Source organism: Lampetra planeri, chromosome 57 (assembly GCF_965212315.1).
Source record: "Lampetra planeri chromosome 57, kcLamPlan1.2.h2, whole genome shotgun sequence".
Taxonomy (NCBI): Eukaryota; Metazoa; Chordata; class Hyperoartia; order Petromyzontiformes; family Petromyzontidae; genus Lampetra; species Lampetra planeri.
The window spans coordinates 2,242,733-2,270,506 of record NC_136163.1 but is presented as its reverse complement, the minus strand read 5'-3'; the positions used below and the strand labels follow the sequence as shown (position 1 = coordinate 2,270,506).

General features: G+C 50.2%; 1 protein-coding gene across 1 annotated transcript in view; it reads right to left on the bottom strand.

Annotated features, from left to right (window-relative positions):
* Positions 1-27,774, bottom strand: part of LOC144735743 (kelch-like protein 32) — a 48,158-nt gene that overhangs the window by 3,779 nt on the left and 16,605 nt on the right. Inside the window, exons 5-10 of the mRNA XM_078618240.1 lie at positions 25,677-25,892; positions 23,088-23,462; positions 21,839-22,115; positions 20,738-20,916; positions 2,939-3,152; positions 397-455 (exon numbers count right to left, since the gene is read on the bottom strand). Of these exons, the coding sequence (XP_078474366.1) occupies positions 397-455; positions 2,939-3,152; positions 20,738-20,916; positions 21,839-22,115; positions 23,088-23,462; positions 25,677-25,892 (1,320 nt within the window). The remainder of the gene's footprint in view (positions 1-396; positions 456-2,938; positions 3,153-20,737; positions 20,917-21,838; positions 22,116-23,087; positions 23,463-25,676; positions 25,893-27,774) is intronic.

The window sequence follows — 27,774 nt, the reverse complement described above, 5'->3', positions numbered from 1 at the left end:
ACGCAAACTCCAAATATACAGCAGCAGGTGTCAGGGTCGGGATGGAACCCACGACCTCCTGCATACCAGGCGAGGTGGTTAACATCTCCTAGCCACCGTGATGATGATGATGATGAGAGAGAGAGAGAGACGCAACCTCCAAATAAACAGCAGCAGGTGTCAGGGTCGAGATCGAACCCACGACCTCCTGCATACCAGGCGAGGTAGTTAACATCTCCTAGCCACCGTGATGATGATGATGATGATGAGAGATACACGCAAACTCCAAATATACAGCAGCAGGCGTCAGTGTCGGGATCGAACTCACAACCTCCTGCATACTAGGCGAGGTAGTTAACATCTCCGAGCCACCGAGTTCAGGCTGCGGTTGGCAGCCAGCAAAGGGAACGTGCTCACCAGCGCGGGGTCGTAAACCAGCAGCGAGTTCTGGTACTGGGCAGTGTTCGTGACGCCACCTGTAGTGAGTGGAACGGCGACACACACACAGCAACACACCACACACACACACAGCAACGCACCACACACACACACACACACAGCAACGCACCACACACACACACACAGCAACGCACCACACACACACACACACACAGCAACGCACCACACACACACACACACAGCAACGCACCACACACACACACAGCAACGCACCACACACACACACAGCAACGCACCACACACACACACACACAGCAACGCACCACACACACACACACACAGCAACGCACCACACACACACACAGCAACGCACCACACACACACACACACAGCAACGCACCACACACACACACACACAGCAACGCACCACACACACACACACACACAGCAACGCACCACACACACACACACAGCAACGCACCACACACACACACAGCAACGCACCACACACACACACACACAGCAACGCACCACACACACACACACACAGCAACGCACCACACACACACACACACAGCAACGCACCACACACACACACACACAGCAACGCACCACACACACACACACACAGCAACGCACCACACACACACAGCAACGCACCACACACACACACACAGCAACGCACCACACACACACACACAGCAACGCACCACACACACACACACAGTGAATACAACGGAGACAAAGGAGATCCCCTGTGTAGCCTTGACAGACTGTTGCTGTTAGCGAGCAGCACCTACGACGGAGCTGCGCCCGAGGGGGTGGGTGGCCAGCACCACGCCCGGCCGCCTTTGTCTCCCCAGTGGCGATGTGTACACGATTTAGCGGAGCAGGATGAGGTATTCATCACTGATGTTGGCCGTGAATGGAGATCGTGTGGCCGGGTTTGTAGCGCAGTGCGCTAACCACTGCGCCACCGCTCACTCCACAACGATCCCCCGTGTAGCTTTAACAGACTTTGAGGTTTGTCGCGTTAACAAAACGCGCCAATCAGCGACTGCTTCAGCCCACCGGTGTGTTGGAGAGTGAATCCACGACATTTACAAAGCGAGTAGCACGACGTTTCGCTGGTAAAATTTCGATTTAAAGCTTTCGTGACTGCAGGGATTCATCTTCTTGGTTCTTTCGGTAAAGTCACGTAGAATGGAAGTAATAAAATAATACAAATAAAACTTCATTAAATAATTCTCACGACGTTTCGGCCACAACGCAAGCAGCCGTCTTCAGTTGAAGAACAAGTCTGTCAAGTAGACAGTCTAAATTACCGAAAGAACCAAGAAGATGAATCCCTGCAGTCACGAAAGCTTTAAATCGAAAGATGGCGATGAACTTTCAAGTAAATTTTTTTTTTTCATGTTGACGATTATTTATTAAATTTCGATTTAAAGCTTTCGTGACTGCAGGGATTCATCTTCTTGGTTCTTTCGGTAAAGTCACGTAGAATGGAAATAATAAAATAACCAAAATAAAACATAATAAAATACAATTCTCACGACGTTTCGGCCACAACGCAAGCAGCCGTCCTCAGGTGAAGAACAGGTCTGTCGGAAAGACACCTGAGGACGGCTGCTTGCGTTGTGGCCGACACGTCGTGAGAATATAATTTTATTATGTTTTATTTTTATTATTTTATTATTTCCCTTCTACGTGACTTTACCGAAAGAACCAAGAAGATGTTTCGCTGGTAATTACATCCAGCGATTTGCCAGAATATTCGTACTCAAATATTTTAAACGTCGTGGATTCACTCTCCAACACACCGGGATGGACCACCCGGGTAGTAGTGACAGAGGGTCACAGCCCGTTCCCGCTCCCGCGACCCAACCTGAAAAACATTATGAGACGTCTCCTTTACCAGTGGCAAAATATAGTAGTAGGTTTTTACCCTTTCAACTGGTACAAAACCTGACAAATTTATACAAGGCATCATGTTTGCAATAACCACAACACAAGCAGTCAAAATGCAAACAAAAAGAAACAACTCTGATGATGATAATGATATGCACTGCCCTTGAAGTTGATTGGTCCACTCCCGAGACAGCTTTTCTTAGAGCCTAGTCTCCATTGGTGTTGGACCAGATGACGCCAAAAGGCGTACAACTCAAAGACAGCGCACCATCAGAGTATTAAGAGCTCGGGGTAAGCATTTACACTATGAGACATCTCCTTTACCAGTGGCAAAATATAGTAGTAGGTTTTGACCCTTTCAACTGGTACAAAAACTGACACCTTTATACAAGGCATCATTCAGTTTTTGTACCAGTTGAAAGGGTAAAACCCTACTACTACAGTAAAAAATGTTTACACTATGAGATCTCTTTTACCAGTGGCAAAATATAGTAGTAGGTTTTTACCCTTTTAAACTGCTACAAAACTGACACCTTTATTCAAGGCATCGTGTTTGCAATAACCACAACACAAGTAGTACACCGTTCGACAGACTGTTTGGGCAAGCCCTGTTCAGCGAGAGCATCATCGCCCGCCGGTGCCCAAATCTTACCCGACACCCAGAGACGCCCGTCCGCCACGCAGCCGGCGTGGCAGGAGAGCGAGCGGTCGAAGGGACGCACGAAGGACCACGAGTCGTCCCCGGGGGAGTAGCGCTCCACCGTGGGCAGCACCTGGCGCAGCTCGTTCCGCCCGCCGGCGGACATCAGGTGGCCGCCCAGCGCCCCCAGGACAAAGTGCTCGCGGCAGTTCTTCATGGAGGACACCTGCAGGGCAGAGGTCGCAATCAGGTAGCCGATACCCGTACCCTACCCGATACCCGGCTACCCATACCCGATACCCGTACCCTACCCGATACCCGGCTACCCGTTTGCGACCCTGGTGCGGCCGGGTACGGGTAAGGAATCAAAACCAGTTTGCGACCTCTGGTTGGTGGGTGAGTAAGTGGGTGCATGGGTGAGTGGGTGCGTGGGTGAGTGGGTGAGTTCGTGAGTGGGTGAGTGAGTGGGTGAGTGAGTGAGTGGGTGAGTGAGTGGTGCGTGAGTGGGTGGTAAGTGAGTGGGTGGGTGAGTGAGTGGGAGAGTTTGCGAGCCTGGTGCGGCCGGGTACGGGTAGGCCGTGAGTCACTGGTGAGTCACCGTTTGTCACTCATTTCCCAACGTCTTGTCTCTTCTCACAATTCAAGTTCCTAGAATCAACCCACCCGCGCCTGCAACATGGCTTCATCCCAGAGGTCGCAATCGGGTACCCGATACCCGTACCCTACCCGATACCCGGCCGGGTACGGGTAGGGTACCCGTTTGCGACCCTGGTGCGGCCGGGGCCGGGTACGGGTAAGGAATCAAAACCCGTTTACGACCTCTGTTGCAGAGCGGTGGTGGGGAGAGAGAGAGGCGGTGGTGGGGGGAGAGGGGTGGGGAGAGAAGAAAGGTCGAGGGAGAGTGTGTATAGGGGGAGGGGTGGTAGAAAATGGAGCGAGAGGATGGGAGATAGATTGGGACCCACAGACTAACACTGCAGCCACAGACTCGTACAGGAAGTCACAGACTAACACCGCAGCCACAGACTCGTATAGGAAGTCACAGACTAACACAGCAGCCACAGACTCATACAGGAAGTCACAGACTAACACTGCAGCCACAGACTCATACAGGAAGTCACAGACTAACACTGCAGCCACAGACTCGTATAGGAAGTCACAGACTAACACTGCAGCCACAGACTCGTACAGGAAGTCACAGACTAACACTGCAGCCACAGACTCGTATAGGAAGTCACAGACTAACACTGCAGCCACAGACTCATACAGGAAGTCACAGACTAACACGGCAGCCACAGACTCGTACAGGAAGTCACAGACTAACACTGCAGCCACAGACTCGTACAGGAAGTCACAGACTAACACTACAGCCACAGACTCATATAGGAAGTCACAGACTAACACTGCAGCCACAGACTCATACAGGAAGTCACAGACTAACACTGCAGCCACAGACTCGTACAGGAAGTCACAGACTAACACTGCAGCCACAGACTCATACAGGAAGTCACAGACTAACACTACAGCCACAGACTCATATAGGAAGTCACAGACTAACACTGCAGCCACAGACTCATACAGGAAGTCACAGACTAACACTGCAGCCACAGACTCGTACAGGAAGTCACAGACTAACACTGCAGCCACAGACTCATACAGGAAGTCACAGACTAACACTGCAGCCACAGACCCATATAGGAAGTCGCAGACTAACACTGCAGCCACAGACTCATACAGGAAGTCACAGACTAACACTGCAGCCACAGACTCATATAGGAAGTCGCAGACTAACACTGCAGCCACAGACTCATATAGGAAGTCACAGACTAACACCGCAGCCACAGACTCGTACAGGAAGTCACAGACTAACACTGCAGCCACAGACTCGTACAGGAAGTCACAGACTAACACTGTAGCTACAGACTCATACAGGAAGTCACAGACTAACACTGCAGCCACAGACTCGTATAGGAAGTCACAGACTAACACTGCAGCCACAGACTCGTACAGGAAGTCACAGACTAACACTGCAGCCACAGACTCGTATAGGAAGTCACAGACTAACACTGCAGCCACAGACTCATACAGGAAGTCACAGACTAACACGGCAGCCACAGACTCGTACAGGAAGTCACAGACTAACACTGCAGCCACAGACTCGTACAGGAAGTCACAGACTAACACTACAGCCACAGACTCATATAGGAAGTCACAGACTAACACTGCAGCCACAGACTCATACAGGAAGTCACAGACTAACACTGCAGCCACAGACTCGTACAGGAAGTCACAGACTAACACTGCAGCCACAGACTCATACAGGAAGTCACAGACTAACACTGCAGCCACAGACTCATACAGGAAGTCACAGACTAACACTGCAGCCACAGACTCATACAGGAAGTCACAGACTAACACTGCAGCCACAGACTCATATAGGAAGTCGCAGACTAACACTGTAGCCACAGACTCATACAGGAAGTCACAGACTAACACTGCAGCCACAGACTCATACAGGAAGTCACAGACTAACACTGCAGCCACAGACTCGTACAGGAAGTCACAGACTAACACTGTAGCCACAGACTCATACAGGAAGTCACAGACTAACACTGCAGCCAAAGACTCGTATAGGAAGTCACAGACTAACACCGCAGCCACAGACTCGTATAGGAAGTCACAGACTAACACTGCAGCCACAGACTCGTACAGGAAGTCACAGACTAACACTGCAGCCACATACTCATACAGGAAGTCACAGACTAACACTCCAGCCACAGACTCGTATAGGAAGTCACAGACTAACACCGCAGCCACAGACTCATATAGGAAGTCACAGACTAACACTGCAGCCACAGACTCGTATAGGAAGTCACAGACTAACACTGCAGCCACAGACTCATACAGGAAGTCACAGACTAACACTGGAGCCACAGATTCGTATAGGAAGTCACAGGCTAACACTGCAGCCACAGACTCATACAGGAAGTCACAGACTAACACTGCAGCCACAGACTCGTATAGGAAGTCACAGACAAACACTGCAGCCACAGACTCATACAGGAAGTCACAGACTAACACTGCAGCCACAGACTCGTATAGGAAGTCACAGACTAACACCGCAGCCACAGACTCATATAGGAAGTCACAGACTAACACCGCAGCCACAGACTCATACAGGAAGTCACAGACTAACACTGCAGCCACAGACTCGTATAGGAAGTCACAGACTAACACTGGAGCCACAGACTCGTATAGGAAGTCACAGACTAACACTGCAGCCACAGACTCATATAGGAAGTCGCAGACTAACACTGCAGCCACAGACTCGTATAGGAAGTCACAGACTAACACCGCAGCCACAGACTCGTATAGGAAGTCACAGACTAACACCGCAGCCACAGACTCGTATAGGAAGTCACAGACTAACACTGCAGCCACAGACTCGTACAGGAAGTCACAGACTAACACTGTAGCCACAGACTCATACAGGAAGTCACAGACTAACAGTGCAGCCACAGACTCGTATAGGAAGTCACAGACTAACACTGCAGCCACAGACTCATATAGGAAGTCGCAGACTAACACTGCAGCCACAGACTCGTATAGGAAGTCACAGACTAACACCGCAGCCACAGACTCGTATAGGAAGTCACAGACTAACACTGCAGCCACAGACTCGTACAGGAAGTCACAGACTAACACTGTAGCCACAGACTCATACAGGAAGTCACAGACTAACACTGCAGCCACAGACTCGTATAGGAAGTCACAGACTAACACCGCAGCCACAGACTCGTATAGGAAGTCACAGACTAACACCGCAGCCACAGACTCGTATAGAAAGTCACAGACTAACACTGCAGCCACAGACTCGTAAAGGAAGTCACAGACTAACACTGTAGCCACAGACTCATACAGGAAGTCACAGACTAACACTGCAGCCACAGACTCGTATAGGAAGTGACAGACTAACACTGCAGCCACAGACTCATATAGGAAGTCGCAGACTAACACTGCAGCCACAGACTCGTATAGGAAGTCACAGACTAACACCGCAGCCACAGACTCATATAGGAAGTCACAGACTAACACTGCAGCCACAGACTCGTACAGGAAGTCACAGACTAACAATGTAGCCACAGACTCATACAGGAAGTCACAGACTAACACTGCAGCCACAGACTCGTATAGGAAGTCACAGACTAACACTGCAGCCACAGACTCGTACAGGAAGTCACAGACTAACACTGCAGCCACAGACTCATACAGGAAGTCACAGACTAACACTCCAGCCACAGACTCGTATAGGAAGTCACAGACTAACACCGCAGCCACAGACTCATATAGGAAGTCACAGACTAACACTGCAGCCACAGACTCGTATAGGAAGTCACAGACTAACACTGCAGCCACAGACTCATACAGGAAGTCACATACTAACACTGCAGCCACAGACTCATACAGGAAGTCACAGACTAACACTGCAGCCACAGACTCATACAGGAAGTCACAGACTAACACTGCAGCCACAGACTCGTACAGGAAGTCACAGACTAACACTGCAGCCACAGACTCGTATAGGAAGTCACAGACTAACACTGCAGCCACAGACTCATATAGGAAGTCACAGACTAACTCTGCAGCCACAGACTCATATAGGAAGTCACAGACTAACACTGCAACCACAGACTCGTATAGGAAGTCACAAACTAACACTGCAACCACAGACTCATACAGGAAGTCACAGACTAATACTGCAGCCACAGACTCGTATAGGAAGTCACAGACTAACACTGCAGCCACAGACTCATACAGGAAGTCACAGACTAACACCGGAGCCACAGACTCATATAGGAAGTCACAGACTAACACTGCAGCCACAGACTCATATAGGAAGTCACAGACTAACACTGCAGCCACAGACTCGTACAGGAAGTCACAGACTAACACTGCAGCCACAGACTCGTATAGGAAGTCACAGACTAACACTGCAGCCACAGACTCATACAGGAAGTCACAGACTAACACCGGAGCCACAGACTCATATAGGAAGTCACAGACTAACACTGCAGCCACAGACTCATATAGGAAGTCACAGACTAACACTGCAGCCACAGACTCATATAGGAAGTCACAGACTAACACTGCAGCCACAGACTCGTACAGGAAGTCACAGACTAACACTGCAGCCACAGACTCGTACAGGAAGTCACAGACTAACACTGCAGCCACAGACTCATACAGGAAGTCACAGACTAACACTGCAGCCACAGACTCGTACAGGAAGTCACAGACTAACACTGCAGCCACAGACTCATACAGGAAGTCACAGACTAACACTCCAGCCACAGACTCGTATAGGAAGTCACAGACTAACACCGCAGCCACAGACTCATATAGGAAGTCACAGACTAACACTGCAGCCACAGACTCGTATAGGAAGTCACAGACTAACACTGCAGCCACAGACTCATACAGGAAGTCACAGACTAACACTGGAGCCACAGATTCGTATAGGAAGTCACAGGCTAACACTGCAGCCACAGACTCATACAGGAAGTCACAGACTAACGCTGCAGCCACAGACTCGTATAGGAAGTCACAGACAAACACTGCAGCCACAGACTCATAGAGGAAGTCACAGACTAACACTGCAGCCACAGACTCGTATAGGAAGTCACAGACTAACACTGCAGCCACAGACTCATATAGGAAGTCACAGACTAACACCGCAGCCACAGACTCATATAGGAAGTCACAGACTAACACCGCAGCCACAGACTCATACAGGAAGTCACAGACTAACACTGCAGCCACAGACTCGTATAGGAAGTCACAGACTAACACTGGAGCCACAGACTCGTATAGGAAGTCACAGACTAACACTGCTGCCACAGACTCGTATAGGAAGTCACAGACTAACACTGCAGCCACAGACTCGTATAGGAAGTCACAGACTAACACTGCAGCCACAGACTCGTACAGGAAGTCACAGACTAACACTGCAGCCACAGACTCATACAGGAAGTCACAGACTAACACTGCAGCCACAGACTCATACAGGAAGTCACAGACTAACACTGCAGCCACAGACTCATACAGGAAGTCACAGACTAACACTGCAGCCACAGACTCGTACAGGAAGTCACAGACTAACACTGCAGCCACAGACTCGTATAGGAAGTCACAGACTAACACTGCAGCCACAGACTCATATAGGAAGTCACAGACTAACACTGCAGCCACAGACTCATATAGGAAGTCACAGACTAACACTGCAACCACAGACTCGTATAGGAAGTCACAAACTAACACTGCAACCACAGACTCATACAGGAAGTCACAGACTAATACTGCAGCCACAGACTCGTATAGGAAGTCACAGACTAACACTGCAGCCACAGACTCATACAGGAAGTCACAGACTAACACCGGAGCCACAGACTCATATAGGAAGTCACAGACTAACACTGCAGCCACAGACTCATATAGGAAGTCACAGACTAACACTGCAGCCACAGACTCATATAGGAAGTCACAGACTAACACTGCAGCCACAGACTCGTACAGGAAGTCACAGACTAACACTGCAGCCACAGACTCGTATAGGAAGTCACAGACTAACACTGCAGCCACAGACTCATATAGGAAGTCACAGACTAACACTGCAGCCACAGACTCGTACAGGAAGTCACAGACTAACACTGCAGCCACAGACTCATACAGGAAGTCACAGACTAACACTGCAGCCACAGACTCGTACAGGAAGTCACAGACTAACACTGCAGCCACAGACTCATACAGGAAGTCACAGACTAACACTGCAGCCACAGACTCGTACAGGAAGTCACAGACTAACACTGCAGCCACAGACTCATATAGGAAGTCACAGACTAACACTGCAGCCACAGACTCGTATAGGAAGTCACAGACTAACACTGCAGCCACAGACTCATACAGGAAGTCACAGACTAACACTGGAGCCACAGATTCGTATAGGAAGTCACAGGCTAACACTGCAGCCACAGACTCATACAGGAAGTCACAGACTAACGCTGCAGCCACAGACTCGTATAGGAAGTCACAGACAAACACTGCAGCCACAGACTCATACAAGAAGTCACAGACTAACACTGCAGCCACAGACTCGTATAGGAAGTCACAGACTAACACTGCAGCCAGACTCATATAGGAAGTCACAGACTAACACCGCAGCCACAGACTCATATAGGAAGTCACAGACTAACACCGCAGCCACAGACTCATACAGGAAGTCACAGACTAACACTGCAGCCACAGACTCGTACAGGAAGTCACAGACTAACACTGCAGCCACAGACTCGTATAGGAAGTCACAGACTAACACTGCAGCCACAGACTCATATAGGAAGTCACAGACTAACACTGCAGCCACAGACTCATATAGGAAGTCACAGACTAACACTGCAACCACAGACTCGTATAGGAAGTCACAAACTAACACTGCAACCACAGACTCATACAGGAAGTCACAGACTAATACTGCAGCCACAGACTCGTATAGGAAGTCACAGACTAACACTGCAGCCACAGACTCATACAGGAAGTCACAGACTAACACCGGAGCCACAGACTCATATAGGAAGTCACAGACTAACACTGCAGCCACAGACTCATATAGGAAGTCACAGGCTAACACTGCAGCCACAGACTCATATAGGAAGTCACAGACTAACACTGCAGCCACAGACTCGTACAGGAAGTCACAAACTAACACTGCAACCACAGACTCATACAGGAAGTCACAGACTAATACTGCAGCCACAGACTCATATAGGAAGTCACAGACTAACACTGCAGCCACAGACTCATATAGGAAGTCACAGACTAACACTGCAACCACAGACTCGTATAGGAAGTCACAAACTAACACTGCAACCACAGACTCATACAGGAAGTCACAGACTAATACTGCAGCCACAGACTCGTATAGGAAGTCACAGACTAACACTGCAGCCACAGACTCATATAGGAAGTCACAGACTAACACTGCAGCCACAGACTCATATAGGAAGTCACAGACTAACACTGCAGCCACAGACTCGTACAGGATGTCACAGACTAACACTGCAGCCACAGACTCGTATAGGAAGTCACAGACTAACACTGCAGCCACAGACTCATATAGGAAGTCACAGACTAACACTGCAGCCACAGACTCGTACAGGAAGTCACAGACTAACACTGCAGCCACAGACTCATACAGGAAGTCACAGACTAACACTGCAGCCACAGACTCGTACAGGAAGTCACAGACTAACACTGCAGCCACAGACTCATATAGGAAGTCACAGACTAACACTGCAGCCACAGACTCGTACAGGAAGTCACAAACTAACACTGCAACCACAGACTCATACAGGAAGTCACAGACTAATACTGCAGCCACAGACTCATATAGGAAGTCACAGACTAACACTGCAGCCACAGACTCATATAGGAAGTCACAGACTAACACTGCAACCACAGACTCGTATAGGAAGTCACAAACTAACACTGCAACCACAGACTCATACAGGAAGTCACAGACTAATACTGCAGCCACAGACTCGTATAGGAAGTCACAGACTAACACTGCAGCCACAGACTCATATAGGAAGTCACAGACTAACACTGCAGCCACAGACTCATATAGGAAGTCACAGACTAACACTGCAGCCACAGACTCGTACAGGATGTCACAGACTAACACTGCAGCCACAGACTCGTATAGGAAGTCACAGACTAACACTGCAGCCACAGACTCGTATAGGAAGTCACAGACTAACACTGCAGCCACAGACTCGTACAGGAAGTCACAGACTAACACTGCAGCCACAGACTCATACAGGAAGTCACAGACTAACACTGCAGCCACAGACTCGTACAGGAAGTCACAGACTAACACTGCAGCCACAGACTCATACAGGAAGTCACAGACTAACACTGCAGCCACAGACTCGTACAGGAAGTCACAGACTAACACTGCAGCCACAGACTCATACAGGAAGTCACAGACTAACACTCCAGCCACAGACTCGTATAGGAAGTCACAGACTAACACCGCAGCCACAGACTCATATAGGAAGTCACAGACTAACACTGCAGCCACAGACTCGTATAGGAAGTCACAGACTAACACTGCAGCCACAGACTCATACAGGAAGTCACAGACTAACACTGGAGCCACAGATTCGTATAGGAAGTCACAGGCTAACACTGCAGCCACAGACTCATACAGGAAGTCACAGACTAACGCTGCAGCCACAGACTCGTATAGGAAGTCACAGACAAACACTGCAGCCACAGACTCATACAGGAAGTCACAGACTAACACTGCAGCCAGAGACTCGTATAGGAAGTCACAGACTAACACTGCAGCCACAGACTCATATAGGAAGTCACAGACTAACACCGCAGCCACAGACTCATATAGGAAGTCACAGACTAACACCGCAGCCACAGACTCATACAGGAAGTCACAGACTAACACTGCAGCCACAGACTCGTACAGGAAGTCACAGACTAACACTGCAGCCACAGACTCGTATAGGAAGTCACAGACTAACACTGCAGCCACAGACTCATATAGGAAGTCACAGACTAACACTGCAGCCACAGACTCATATAGGAAGTCACAGACTAACACTGCAACCACAGACTCGTAAAGGAAGTCACAAACTAACACTGCAACCACAGACTCATACAGGAAGTCACAGACTAATACTGCAGCCACAGACTCGTATAGGAAGTCACAGACTAACACTGCAGCCACAGACTCATACAGGAAGTCACAGACTAACACCGGAGCCACAGACTCATATAGGAAGTCACAGACTAACACTGCAGCCACAGACTCATATAGGAAGTCACAGGCTAACACTGCAGCCACAGACTCATATAGGAAGTCACAGACTAACACTGCAGCCACAGACTCGTACAGGAAGTCACAGACTAACACTGCAACCACAGACTCGTACAGGAAGTCACAAACTAACACTGCAACCACAGACTCATACAGGAAGTCACAGACTAACACTGCAGCCACAGACTCATACAGGAAGTCACAGACTAACACCGGAGCCACAGACTCATATAGGAAGTCACAGACTAACACTGCAGCCACAGACTCATATAGGAAGTCACAGACTAACACTGCAGCCACAGACTCATACAGGAAGTCACAGATTAACACTGCAGCCACAGACTCATACAGGAAGTCACAGACTAACACTGCAGCCACAGACTTGTATAGGAAGTCACAGACAAACACTGCAGCCACAGACTCATATAGGAAGTCACAGACTAACACCGCAGCCACAGACTCATATAGGAAGTCACAGACTAACACCGCAGCCACAGACTCATACAGGAAGTCACAGACTAACACTGCAGCCACAGACTCGTATAGGAAGTCACAGACTAACACTGGAGCCACAGACTCGTATAGGAAGTCACAGACTAACACTGCAGCCACAGACTCGTATAGGAAGTCACAGACTAACACTGCAGCCACAGACTCGTATAGGAAGTCACAGACTAACACTGCAGCCACAGACTCGTACAGGAAGTCACAGACTAACACTGCAGCCACAGACTCGTACAGGAAGTCACAGACTAACACTGCAGCCACAGACTCGTACAGGAAGTCACAGACTAACACTGCAGCCACAGACTCATACAGGAAGTCACAGACTAACACTGCAGCCACAGACTCGTACAGGAAGTCACAGACTAACACTGCAGCCACAGACTCGTATAGGAAGTCACAGACTAACACTGCAGCAACAGACTCGTATAGGAAGTCACAGACTAACACTGCAGCCACAGACTCGTATAGGAAGTCACAGACTAACACTGCAGCCACAGACTCGTATAGGAAGTCACAGACTAACACTGCAGCCACAGACTCGTACAGGAAGTCACAGACTAACACTGCAGCCACATACTCATACAGGAAGTCACAGACTAACACTGGAGCCACAGATTCGTATAGGAAGTCACAGGCTAACACTGCAGCCACAGACTCATACAGGAAGTCACAGACTAACGCTGCAGCCACAGACTCGTATAGGAAGTCACAGACAAACACTACAGCCACAGACTCATACAGGAAGTCACAGACTAACACTGCAGCCACAGACTCGTATAGGAAGTCACAGACTAACACTGCAGCCACAGACTCATATAGGAAGTCACAGACTAACACCGCAGCCACAGACTCATATAGGAAGTCACAGACTAACACCGCAGCCACAGACTCATACAGGAAGTCACAGACTAACACTGCAGCCACAGACTCGTACAGGAAGTCACAGACTAACACTGCAGCCACAGACTCGTATAGGAAGTCACAGACTAACACTGCAGCCACAGACTCATATATGAAGTCACAGACTAACACTGCAGCCACAGACTCATATAGGAAGTCACAGACTAACACTGCAACCACAGACTCGTATAGGAAGTCACAAACTAACACTGCAACCACAGACTCATACAGGAAGTCACAGACTAATACTGCAGCCACAGACTCGTATAGGAAGTCACAGACTAACACTGCAGCCACAGACTCATACAGGAAGTCACAGACTAACACCGGAGCCACAGACTCATATAGGAAGTCACAGACTAACACTGCAGCCACAGACTCATATAGGAAGTCACAGGCTAACACTGCAGCCACAGACTCATATAGGAAGTCACAGACTAACACTGCAGCCACAGACTCGTACAGGAAGTCACAGACTAACACTGCAACCACAGACTCGTATAGGAAGTCACAAACTAACACTGCAACCACAGACTCATACAGGAAGTCACAGACTAACACTGCAGCCACAGACTCGTATAGGAAGCCACAGACTAACACTGCAGCCACAGACTCATATAGGAAGTCACAGACTAACACTGCAGCCACAGACTCGTACAGGAAGTCACAGACTAACACTGCAGCCACAGACTCATACAGGAAGTCACAGACTAACACTGCAGCCACAGACTCGTACAGGAAGTCACAGACTAACACTGCAGCCACAGACTCATACAGGAAGTCACAGACTAACACTGCAGCCACAGACTCGTACAGGAAGTCACAGACTAACACTGCAGCCACAGACTCATACAGGAAGTCACAGACTAACACTCCAGCCACAGACTCGTATAGGAAGTCACAGACTAACACCGCAGCCACAGACTCATATAGGAAGTCACAGACTAACACTGCAGCCACAGACTCGTATAGGAAGTCACAGACTAACACTGCAGCCACAGACTCATACAGGAAGTCACAGACTAACACTGGAGCCACAGAATCGTATAGGAAGTCACAGGCTAACACTGCAGCCACAGACTCATACAGGAAGTCACAGACTAACGCTGCAGCCACAGACTCGTATAGGAAGTCACAGACAAACACTGCAGCCACAGACTCATACAGGAAGTCACAGACTAACACTGCAGCCAGAGACTCGTATAGGAAGTCACAGACTAACACTGCAGCCACAGACTCATATAGGAAGTCACAGACTAACACCGCAGCCACAGACTCATATAGGAAGTCACAGACTAACACCGCAGCCACAGACTCATACAGGAAGTCACAGACTAACACTGCAGCCACAGACTCGTACAGGAAGTCACAGACTAACACTGCAGCCACAGACTCGTATAGGAAGTCACAGACTAACACTGCAGCCACAGACTCATATAGGAAGTCACAGACTAACACTGCAGCCACAGACTCATATAGGAAGTCACAGACTAACACTGCAACCACAGACTCGTATAGGAAGTCACAAACTAACACTGCAACCACAGACTCATACAGGAAGTCACAGACTAATACTGCAGCCACAGACTCGTATAGGAAGTCACAGACTAACACTGCAGCCACAGACTCATACAGGAAGTCACAGACTAACACCGGAGCCACAGACTCATATAGGAAGTCACAGACTAACACTGCAGCCACAGACTCATATAGGAAGTCACAGGCTAACACTGCAGCCACAGACTCATATAGGAAGTCACAGACTAACACTGCAGCCACAGACTCGTACAGGAAGTCACAGACTAACACTGCAACCACAGACTCGTTTAGGAAGTCACAAACTAACACTGCAACCACAGACTCATACAGGAAGTCACAGACTAATACTGCAGCCACAGACTCGTATAGGAAGTCACAGACTAACACTGCAGCCACAGACTCATACAGGAAGTCACAGACTAACACCGGAGCCACAGACTCATATAGGAAGTCACAGACTAACACTGCAGCCACAGACTCATATAAGAAGTCACAGACTAACACTGCAGCCACAGACTCATACAGGAAGTCACAGATTAACACTGCAGCCACAGACTCATACAGGAAGTCACAGACTAACACTGCAGCCACAGACTTGTATAGGAAGTCACAGACTAACACTGCAGCCACAGACTCATATAGGAAGTCACAGACTAACACCGCAGCCACAGACTCATATAGGAAGTCACAGACTAACACCGCAGCCACAGACTCATACAGGAAGTCACAGACTAACACTGCAGCCACAGACTCGTATAGGAAGTCACAGACTAACACTGGAGCCACAGACTCGTATAGGAAGTCACAGACTAACACTGCAGCCACAGACTCGTATAGGAAGTCACAGACTAACACTGCAGCCACAGACTCGTATAGGAAGTCACAGACTAACACTGCAGCCACAGACTCGTACAGGAAGTCACAGACTAACACTGCAGCCACAGACTCATACAGGAAGTCACAGACTAACACTGCAGCCACAGACTCATACAGGAAGTCACAGACTAACACTGCAGCCACAGACTCATACAGGAAGTCACAGACTAACACTGCAGCCACAGACTCGTACAGGAAGTCACAGACTAACACTGCAGCCACAGACTCGTATAAGAAGTCACAGACTAACACTGCAGCCACAGACTCGTATAGGAAGTCACAGACTAACACTGCAGCCACAGACTCGTATAGGAAGTTACAGACTAACACTGCAGCCACAGACTCGTATAGGAAGTCACAGACTAACACTGCAGCCACAGACTCGTACAGGAAGTCACAGACTAACACTGCAGCCACAGACTCATACAGGAAGTCACAGACTAACACTGCAGCCACAGACTCATACAGGAAGTCACAGACTAACACTGCAGCCACAGACTCATACAGGAAGTCACAGACTAACACTGCAGCCACAGACTCGTACAGGAAGTCACAGACTAACACTGCAGCCACAGACTCGTATAGGAAGTCACAGACTAACACTGCAGCCACAGACTCATATAGGAAGTCACAGACTAACACTGCAGCCACAGACTCATACAGGAAGTCACAGATTAACACTGCAGCCACAGACTCATACAGGAAGTCACAGACTAACACTGCAGCCACAGACTTGTATAGGAAGTCACAGACTAACACTGCAGCCACAGACTCATATAGGAAGTCACAGACTAACACCGCAGCCACAGACTCATATAGGAAGTCACAGACTAACACCGCAGCCACAGACTCATACAGGAAGTCACAGACTAACACTGCAGCCACAGACTCGTATAGGAAGTCACAGACTAACACTGGAGCCACAGACTCGTATAGGAAGTCACAGACTAACACTGCAGCCACAGACTCGTATAGGAAGTCACAGACTAACACTGCAGCCACAGACTCGTATAGGAAGTCACAGACTAACACTGCAGCCACAGACTCGTACAGGAAGTCACAGACTAACACTGCAGCCACAGACTCATACAGGAAGTCACAGACTAACACTGCAGCCACAGACTCATACAGGAAGTCACAGACTAACACTGCAGCCACAGACTCATACAGGAAGTCACAGACTAACACTGCAGCCACAGACTCGTACAGGAAGTCACAGACTAACACTGCAGCCACAGACTCATATAGGAAGTCACAGACTAACACTGCAGCCACAGACTCGTATAGGAAGTCACAGACTAACACTGCAGCCACAGACTCGTATAGGAAGTCACAGACTAACACTGCAGCCACAGACTCGTATAGGAACTCACAGACTAACACTGCAGCCACAGACTCGTACAGGAAGTCACAGACTAACACTGCAGCCACAGACTCATACAGGAAGTCACAGACTAACACTGCAGCCACAGACTCATACAGGAAGTCACAGACTAACACTGCAACCACAGACTCATACAGGAAGTCACAGACTAACACTGCAGCCACAGACTCGTACAGGAAGTCACAGACTAACACTGCAGCCACAGACTCGTATAGGAAGTCACAGACTAACACTGCAGCCACAGACTCATATAGGAAGTCACAGACTAACACTGCAACCACAGACTCGTATAGGAAGTCACAAACTAACACTGCAACCACAGACTCATACAGGAATTCACAGACTAATACTGCAGCCACAGACTCGTATAGGAAGTCACAGACTAACACTGCAGCCACAGACTCATACAGGAAGTCACAGACTAACACCGGAGCCACAGACTCATATAGGAAGTCACAGACTAACACTGCAGCCACAGACTCATATAGGAAGTCACAGGCTAACACTGCAGCCACAGACTCATATAGGAAGTCACAGACTAACACTGCAGCCACAGACTCGTACAGGAAGTCACAGACTAACACTGCAGCCACAGACTCGTATAGGAAGTCACAGACTAACACTGCAGCCACAGACTCATATAGGAAGTCACAGACTAACACTGCAGCCACAGACTCGTACAGGAAGTCACAGACTAACACTGCAGCCACAGACCCATACAGAAAGTCACAGACTAACACTGCAGCCACAGACTCATACAGGAAGTCACAGACTAACACTGCAGCCACAGACTCGTACAGGAAGTCACAGACTAACACTGCAGCCACAGACTCATACAGGAAGTCACAGATTAACACTGCAGCCACAGACTCATACAGGAAGTCACAGACTAACACTGCAGCCACAGACTTGTATAGGAAGTCACAGACTAACACTGCAGCCACAGACTCATATAGGAAGTCACAGACTAACACCGCAGCCACAGACTCATATAGGAAGTCACAGACTAACACCGCAGCCACAGACTCATACAGGAAGTCACAGACTAACACTGCAGCCACAGACTCGTATAGGAAGTCACAGACTAACACTGGAGCCACAGACTCGTATAGGAAGTCACAGACTAACACTGCAGCCACAGACTCGTATAGGAAGTCACAGACTAACACTGCGGCCACAGACTCGTATAGGAAGTCACAGACTAACACTGCAGCCACAGACTCATACAGGAAGTCACAGACTAACACTGCAGCCACAGACTCATACAGGAAGTCACAGACTAACACTGCAGCCACAGACTCATACAAGAAGTCACGGACTAACACTGCAGCCACAGACTCGTACAGGAAGTCACAGACTAACACTGCAGCCACAGACTCGTATAGGAAGTCACAGAATAACACTGCAGCCACAGACTCGTATAGGAAGTCACAGACTAACACTGCAGCCACAGACTCGTATAGGAAGTCACAGACTAACACTGCAGCCACAGACTCGTATAGGAAGTCACAGACTAACACTGCAGCCACAGACTCGTACAGGAAGTCACAGACTAACACTGCAGCCACAGACTCGTACAGGAAGTCACAGACTAACACTGCAGCCACAGACTCATACAGGAAGTCACAGACTAACACTGCAGCCACAGACTCATACAGGAAGTCACAGACTAACACTGCAGTCACAGACTCGTACAGGAAGTCACAGACTAACACTGCAGCCACAGACTCGTATAGGAAGTCACAGACTAACACTGCAGCCACAGACTCATATAGGAAGTCACAGACTAACACTGCAGCCACAGACTCATATAGGAAGTCACAGACTAACACTGCAACCACAGACTCGTATAGGAAGTCACAAACTAACACTGCAACCACAGACTCATACAGGAAGTCACAGACTAATACTGCAGCCACAGACTCGTACAGGAAGTCACAGACTAACACTGCAGCCACAGACTCATACAGGAAGTCACAGACTAACACCGGAGCCACAGACTCATATAGGAAGTCACAGACTAACACTGCAGCCACAGACTCATATAGGAAGTCACAGACTAACACTGCAGCCACAGACTCATATAGGAAGTCACAGACTAACACTGCAGCCACAGACTCGTACGGGAAGTCACAGACTAACACTGCAGCCACAGACTCGTATAGGAAGTCACAGACTAACACTGCAGCCACAGACTCATATAGGAAGTCACAGACTAACACTGCAGCCACAGACTCGTACAGGAAGTCACAGACTAACACTGCAGCCACAGACTCATACAGGAAGTCACAGACTAACACTGCAGCCACAGACTCATACAGGAAGTCACAGACTAACACTGCAGCCACAGACTCGTACAGGAAGTCACAGACTAACACTGCAGCCACAGACTCATACAGGAAGTCACAGATTAACACTGCAGCCACAGACTCATACAGGAAGTCACAGACTAACACTGCAGCCACAGACTCGTACAGGAAGTCACAGACTAACACTGCAGCCACAGACTCGTACAGGAAGTCACAGACTAACACTGCAGCCACAGACTCATACAGGAAGTCACAGACTAACACTGCAGCCACAGACTCGTACAGGAAGTCACAGACTAACACTGCAGCCACAGACTCGTACATGAAGTCACAGACTAACACTGCAGCCAAAGACTCGTACAGGAAGTCACAGACCAACACACAGAGAGGTGCGGTGCAGACAAAGGCACCCTCATCCAGATGTCGTGGCGCGGGTCGTAGCGGTGGACTTCTCGCACGGCGCGGTGGTCCACCTCCCCCCCCGCCACGAAGAGGAAGCCGCCCAGCATGGCGACGCTGTGGTGGCTGCGGCCGCTGATGAGGCAGCCGCGGTCCCGCCACTCCCACGCCCCTCCGGGTGCAGCAGCACCTGCACCATCATCATCACCATCATCATCACAGATACAGCACCATCATCACCATCATCATCACCATCATCATCACCGTCATCGCCATCATCATCACAGACACCTACACCAGCACCTGTACCTACACAGTCATCACCATCATCACCATCATCACAGATACCAGCACCAGTACCTGCACAGTCATCACCATCATCACCATCATCATCACAGATAGAGCACCATCATCACCATCATCATCACCATCACCATCATCATCACCATCATCACCATCATCACCGTCATCACCATCATCATCACAGACACCTACACCAGCACCTGTACCTACACAGTCATCACCATCATCACCATCATCACAGATACCAGCACCAGTACCTGCACAGTCATCACCATCATCACCATCATCATCACAGATAGAGCACCATCATCACCATCATCATCACCATCATCATCACCATCATCACCATCATCACCGTCATCACCATCATCATCACAGACACCTACACCAGCACCTGTACCTACACAGTCATCACCATCATCACCATCATCACAGATACCAGCACCAGTACCTGCGCAGTCATCACCATCATCACCATCATCATCACAGATACAGCACCATCATCACCATCATCACCGACACCTACACCAGCACCTGCACCGTCATCACCATCATCATCACAGATACCAGCACCATCATCACCATCATCACTGACAGCTACACCAGCACCTGCACAGTCATCGCTGTCATCACCATCATCACAGATACAGCACCATCATCACCATCATCACCATCATCACCATCATCACCATCATCACCGACACCTGCACAGTCATCGCCATCATCGGAGGCGCAAGGGGGGGGGGGGGGGCGGGTCTGACCGCTGTTGATCAGCGGCAGAACTCGTCAGCGGCTCACGGGACAAATACCTCCGGAGCCGCCACCGGTGCCGCCCTCCTCATCGTCGTCGTCGTCGTCTTCGCCGCCGCGCTCCTCCTCCTCCTCCTCGTCGTCGTCACGTTCATCATCATCGTCGTCGTCACCATCGCCGCCACCTCCGCCGCCGCCACCGCCGGCGTCGTCCGCGTCGCTGCTGCCCTGGCGGCCGAAGCCGTCGCCCGTGGGCCGCGTCCTCGTGCGGATGAGGTAGCGGATCTCGGACGCCTTGCTCGCGTCGCGCTTCTTGCCTCCGACAACGTGCAGCACCTTGCGTGGGGAGCAGCGGGTCTCTACGTGAGTCTGTGGGTCTCTGTGCGAGTCTGTGGGTCTCTGTGTGAGTCTGTGGGTTTCTGTGTGAGTCTGTGGGTCTCTGTGTGAGTCTGTGGGTCTCTGTGTGAGTCTGTGGGTCTCTGTGTGAGTCTGTGGGTCTCTGTGCGAGTCTGTGGGTCTCTGTGTGAGTCTGTGGGTTTCTGTGTGAGTCTGTGGGTCTCTGTGTGAGTCTGTGGGTCTCTGTGTGAGTCTGTGGGTCTCTGTGTGAGTCTGTGGGCCTCTGTGTGAGTCTATGGGTCTCTGTGTGAGTCTGTGTCTCTGTGTGAGTCTGTGTCTCTGTGTGAGTCTGTGGGTCTCTGTGTGAGTCTATGGGTCTCTGTATGAGTCTGTGGGTCTCTGTGTGAGTCTGTGGGTCTCTGTGTGAGTCTGTGGGTCTCTGTGTGAGTCTGTGTCTCTGTGTGAGTCTGTGGGTCTCTACGTGAGTCTGTGGGTCTCTAATGAGTCTATGAGTCTCTGTGTGAGTCTGCGTCTCTGTGTGAGTCTGTGGGTCTCTACGTGAGTCTGTGGGTCTCTGTGTGAGTCTTTGGGTCTCTAAGTGAGTCTATGGGTCTCTGTGTGAGTCTATGGGTCTCTGTGTTGAGTCTATGGGTCTCTGAGTGAGTCTATGGGTCTCTGAGTGAGTCTATGGGTCTGCGTGAGTCTATGGGTCTCTGCGTGAGTCTATGAGTCTCTGCTTGAGTCTATGGGTCTCTGCGTGAGTCTATGAGTCTCTGCTTGAGTCTATGGGTCTCTGCGTGAGTCTATGAGTCTCTGCGTGAGTCTATGAATCTCTGCTTGAGTCTATGGGTCTCTACGTGAGTCTACGGCTCTCTAAGTATACAAACATTCTGATGAAGGCCTTATCTTGCTACCGCTACCACCGTGACGCCCCCTCCCAACACCCCCCTCTCTCTCTCCGCCGCGTCTCACCATCCCGCGGTGACGCAGCCGCGACTGCACCGTCTGCCGCACGGGCTGCGCGTGCTTGTGGGCGTGGTAGGCCAGCGCCGCCTCCACCAGCAGACGGCACGACGACGACGACGAGGAGGAGGGTGACGACGAGACGGGGAAGGGCGTCGCACCGTCGCCGCCGCCGGCGTTGTTGTTGTTGGTCGACTGGCCGGTATCACCGTCGCCGGTGTTGCCGTTGCCGTTGGCGTTGGCGTCGTCCATGGCGATGGCTCGGGGCAGCACCATCGCGCGCAGCACCGCCGGGTCGAGCAGGGCGAGGCGGATGCACGACAGCGCCTCGCTGGCGCGGGGCAGGCGCGACGTGGGGTCGTGGGACAGCCAGCGCACCGTGAGCTGGGCGGAGAGATTAAAGTCGTGGTCATGCGCCAAAAACGTGCGTGTGTGTCATGTGTGTGTGTGTGTCGTGTGTCTGTTGTGAGTGTGTGTGTGAGTGTGTCGCGTGTGTGTGTCGTGTGTGAGTGTGTTGTGTGTGTGTCGTGAATGTGTCGCGTGTGTGTCATGTGTTAGTGTGTCGCGTGTGTGTTGTGAGTGTGTGTGTCGTGTGTGTGTCGTGTGTGTGTCGTGTGTGAGTGTGTGTTGTGTGTGTCGTGTGTGTGTAGTGTGTGTAGTGTGTGAGTGTAGTGTGTGTGAGTGTGTGAGTGTGTGTGAGTGTGTGAGTGTGTGTGAGTGTGTGAGTGTGTGTGAGTGTGTGTGAGTGAGTGTGAGTGCGTGTCGTGTGTGTGAGTGTGTGAGTGAGTGTGAGTGCGTGTCGAGTGTGTCAGTGAGTGTGTGTGAGTGTGTGTGAGTGTGTGAGTGAGTGTGTGTGAGTGAGTGTGAGTGCGTGTCGTGTGTGTGTACGTTGAACTTCTTTGGTACGTAGACAACGCTGGTAATCAGAGGTGCGGGAGAAGGACAACAAACTAAGCACGCAAAGCAGTTCTCAAGAAATGAGTTTCCAATTTAGTATAGCGGTGTCATGTTGGGTGTATTGTGTCATAGTGTGTACCATACAACACTACTATGCAGTACACTACACACTACGTATGACACAACACTCTACACTACACTATACACTACACTACACACTACTATACATGACACACTACACTATACACTACACACTACTATACACGACACACTACACTATACACAACACTATACACTACACTATACACTACACACGACACACTACACTATACACTACACTATACACTACACACTACTATACACGACACACTACACTATACACTACACTATACACTACACTATACACTACACTATACACTACACACAACACTATACACTACACTACTATACACGGCACACTACACTATACACTACTATACACGACACACTACACTATACACTACACTACACACTACTATACACGACACACTACACGACACACTACACTATACACTACACACTACACTAAACACTACACACAACACTATACACTACACTATACACTACCCGAATATTCTGCCCACAGATTCTGCTCCTCATGCGAGCACCGTCAACCCCTCTCTCTCTGTCGCTCTCCATCATCTCCATCTCTGTCTCTTTCTGTCTCTCTCTGTCTGTCTCTGTCTGTCTCTCTCTCTCTGTCTGTCTCTCTCTGTCTCTCTCTCCCTGTCACTTTCTCTGTCTCTCTGTCTCTCAGTGTCTCTCTCTGTCTGTCTGTCTCTCTCTGTCTGTCTCTCTCTCCCTGTCACTTTCTCTGTCTCTCTCTGTCTGTCTCTCTCTCTCTCTGTCTCTCAGTGTCTCTCTCTGTCTGTCTGTCCCTCTCTGTTTGTCTCTCTCTCCCTGTCACTTTGTCTCTCTCTGTCTGTCTCTCTGTCTCTCTCTGTCTCTCTCTCCCTGTCACTTTCTCTGTCTCTCCGTCTCTCAGTGTCTCTCTCTGTCTGTCTGTCTCTCTCTGTCTCTCTCTGTCTGTCTCTCTCTGTCTTCCGATCCTGCTCTGTCTCTCTCTGTCTGTCTCTCTCTCTGTCTTTCGCCTGCGCGCAGGCGAAGATGGCGGTGTATAGAACGAGAAAAAAGATGCTGGAGGGTGACACTGACGGCTGCTCTGTGCTGCTTCCAGTGTTCAGGGGCCTGCTCAAGGCGCGGCTCCGGCTGGAGCACGCCATGCACCACACACATGCCGGTGATGTGCAGCGCGTCTTCTTCGAACGCTGGGGAGCCGGACAAGCCCCTCTCTGTAGCAGCGTGGACGGCACCCTCGTGTTCACCTTCTGAAGCGCTCGCTCGTCGCCGTGGCGTGCGCAATGACATTACAACCACGTGACTTTTTGTTGTATTGTGTGCAGGTGGTTTTAATGCTGAAGCGAGTCGATTTGTAGCTTTTATTTTCATTTGTTTGCTGGTGGCTTTATTTCATATTGAAATCGCTTCCATTGCAATTGCTGCCGGCGGCAATAAAAGTTGTTTGTAAGTCAAAAAGTCTCTGTCTCTCGCTACTCCGTCTCTCTCTCTCTGTCTCTCTCTCTGTCTGTCTCTCTTTCTCTGTCTCTCTCTGTCTCTCTCTCTGTCTCTCTCTCTGTCTCTCTCTCTCCGTCTCTCTCTCACCAAGAAGAGGTCCAGCTCCGAGAAGTACGTGAGCGAGTCGCTGCGCAGCACGGCTCCGAGCAGCGACAGGGGCAGCGTCATCACGCGGAGCGGCCGCGAGCGCATCAGCGACCGCAGGTTGCGCTCCACGAAGCGGGCGAACGCAGCCTGCAGGCCCGGCAGGCTGTAGGTGTCGGCGAGCCAGTGCATGAACTCCAGGTTCTCCAGCGTCACCTCCTGCAGGCGCCAACGCCACCGCCGTCGTCAACGACTCCGCCACGACCGCTACCGTCACCGCCATCATCACCACCGCAACCACCATCGCCACCAACACAACCACCATCGCCACCGCCGCCGTCAACGACGCCGCGACCGCTACCGTCACCGCCATCATCACCACCGACACCAGCGCCACCGCCACCACCACCACCACCATCGCTACCGTCACCGCCATCATCACCACCGCCATCGCCACCGACACCACCACCACCATTGCCACCACCACCACCATCATCACCACCGTCACCGCCATCATCACCACCATCGCCATCGCCACCGACACCACCACCATTGCCACCGCCACCATCACCACCATTGCCACCAACACCACCGCCACCATCGGTCTACGGGTCTCTGTGCAAGTCTAAGGGTCTCCGTGTGAGTCTACGGGTCTCTGTGTGAGTCTATGGGTCTCTGTATGAGTCTACGGGTCTCTGCGTGAGTCTAAGGGTCTCCGTGTGAGTCTATGGGTCTCTGTGCGAGTCTAAGGGTCTCTGTGTGAGTCTACGGGTCTCTGCGTGAGTCTACGGGGTCTCTGTGCAAGTCTAAGGGTCTCCGTGTGAGTCTATGGGTCTCTGTGTGAGTCTACGGGTCTCTGTGTGAGTCTAAGGGTCTCTGTGCGAGTCTACGGGTCTCTGTGTGAGTCTACGGGTCTCTGAGAGTGTATGGGTCTCTGTACGAGTCTACGGGTCTCTGTGCGAGTCTATGGGTCTCTGTGCGAGTCTACGGGTCTCTGTGCGAGTCTACGGGTCTCTGTGTGAGTCTACGGGTCTATGTGAGAGTCTACGGGTCTCTGTGTGAGTCTACGGGTCTCTGTGAGAGTCTACGGGTCTCTGTGAGAGTCTACGGGTCTCTGTTGCTGTATATTTGGAGTTTGCGTGTCTCTTTCTCATCATCATCACGGTGGCTAGGAGATGTTAACTACCTCGCCTGGTATACAGGAGGTCGTGGGTTTGATCCCGACCCTGACGCCTGCTGCTGTATATTTGGAGTTTGCGTGTCTCTCTCTTATCATCATCACGGTGGCTAGGAGATGTTAACTACCTCACCTGGTATCAGAGGTGTGGACTCGAGTCATGCGACTTGGACTCGAGTCAGACTCGAGTCATGATTTTGATGACTTCAGACTCGACTTGGACTTGCCTCATCTTTGACTCGACTTGACTCGGGACTCGAGAGCAAAGACTTGAGACTTACTTGTGACTTGCACAACAATGACTTTGTCCCACCTCTGCCTGGTATACAGGAGGTCGTGGGTTCGATCCCGACCCTGACGCCTGCTGCTTTATATTCGGAGTTTGTGTGTCTCTCTCTCATCATCATCACGGTGGCTAGGAGATGTTAACTACCTCGCCTGGTATACAGGAGGTCGTGGGTTCGATCCCGACCCTGACGCCTGCTGCTGTATATTTGGAGTTTGCGTGTCTCTCTCCTCACGGTTGCGTGGATTTATCTCCGGGCCCTCCAGTGTTTCCCTCCACATTTAGAAAAATGTGCTTCAGAGTATTCGCCTGCTGTACATTTCCACACGACGACGACGATGAGAATCACACTTTGTTGAGCTTCTGAAACAGCTCAATGGGTCTTGGCTGTTTAAATAAAAAAGAGTTTAGTTTTTTTAGTTTGACTGGAAATAAAACTCGTCATATTGTATTCTTAGGTCTTTTCGGTAAAGTCACGTAGGTAAAACATCAAAATTAATAAAAATAAAATAAAAATCACGACGTTTCGGAGGCAACACAAGTCTCCGTCATCAGGTGGGACCGTCACAGCCGGATTAGCTGCATCAAGTGAGGCAATGATTCAAGATGTAATCCCTTAAAAGCAAGTTGAGGGGGGA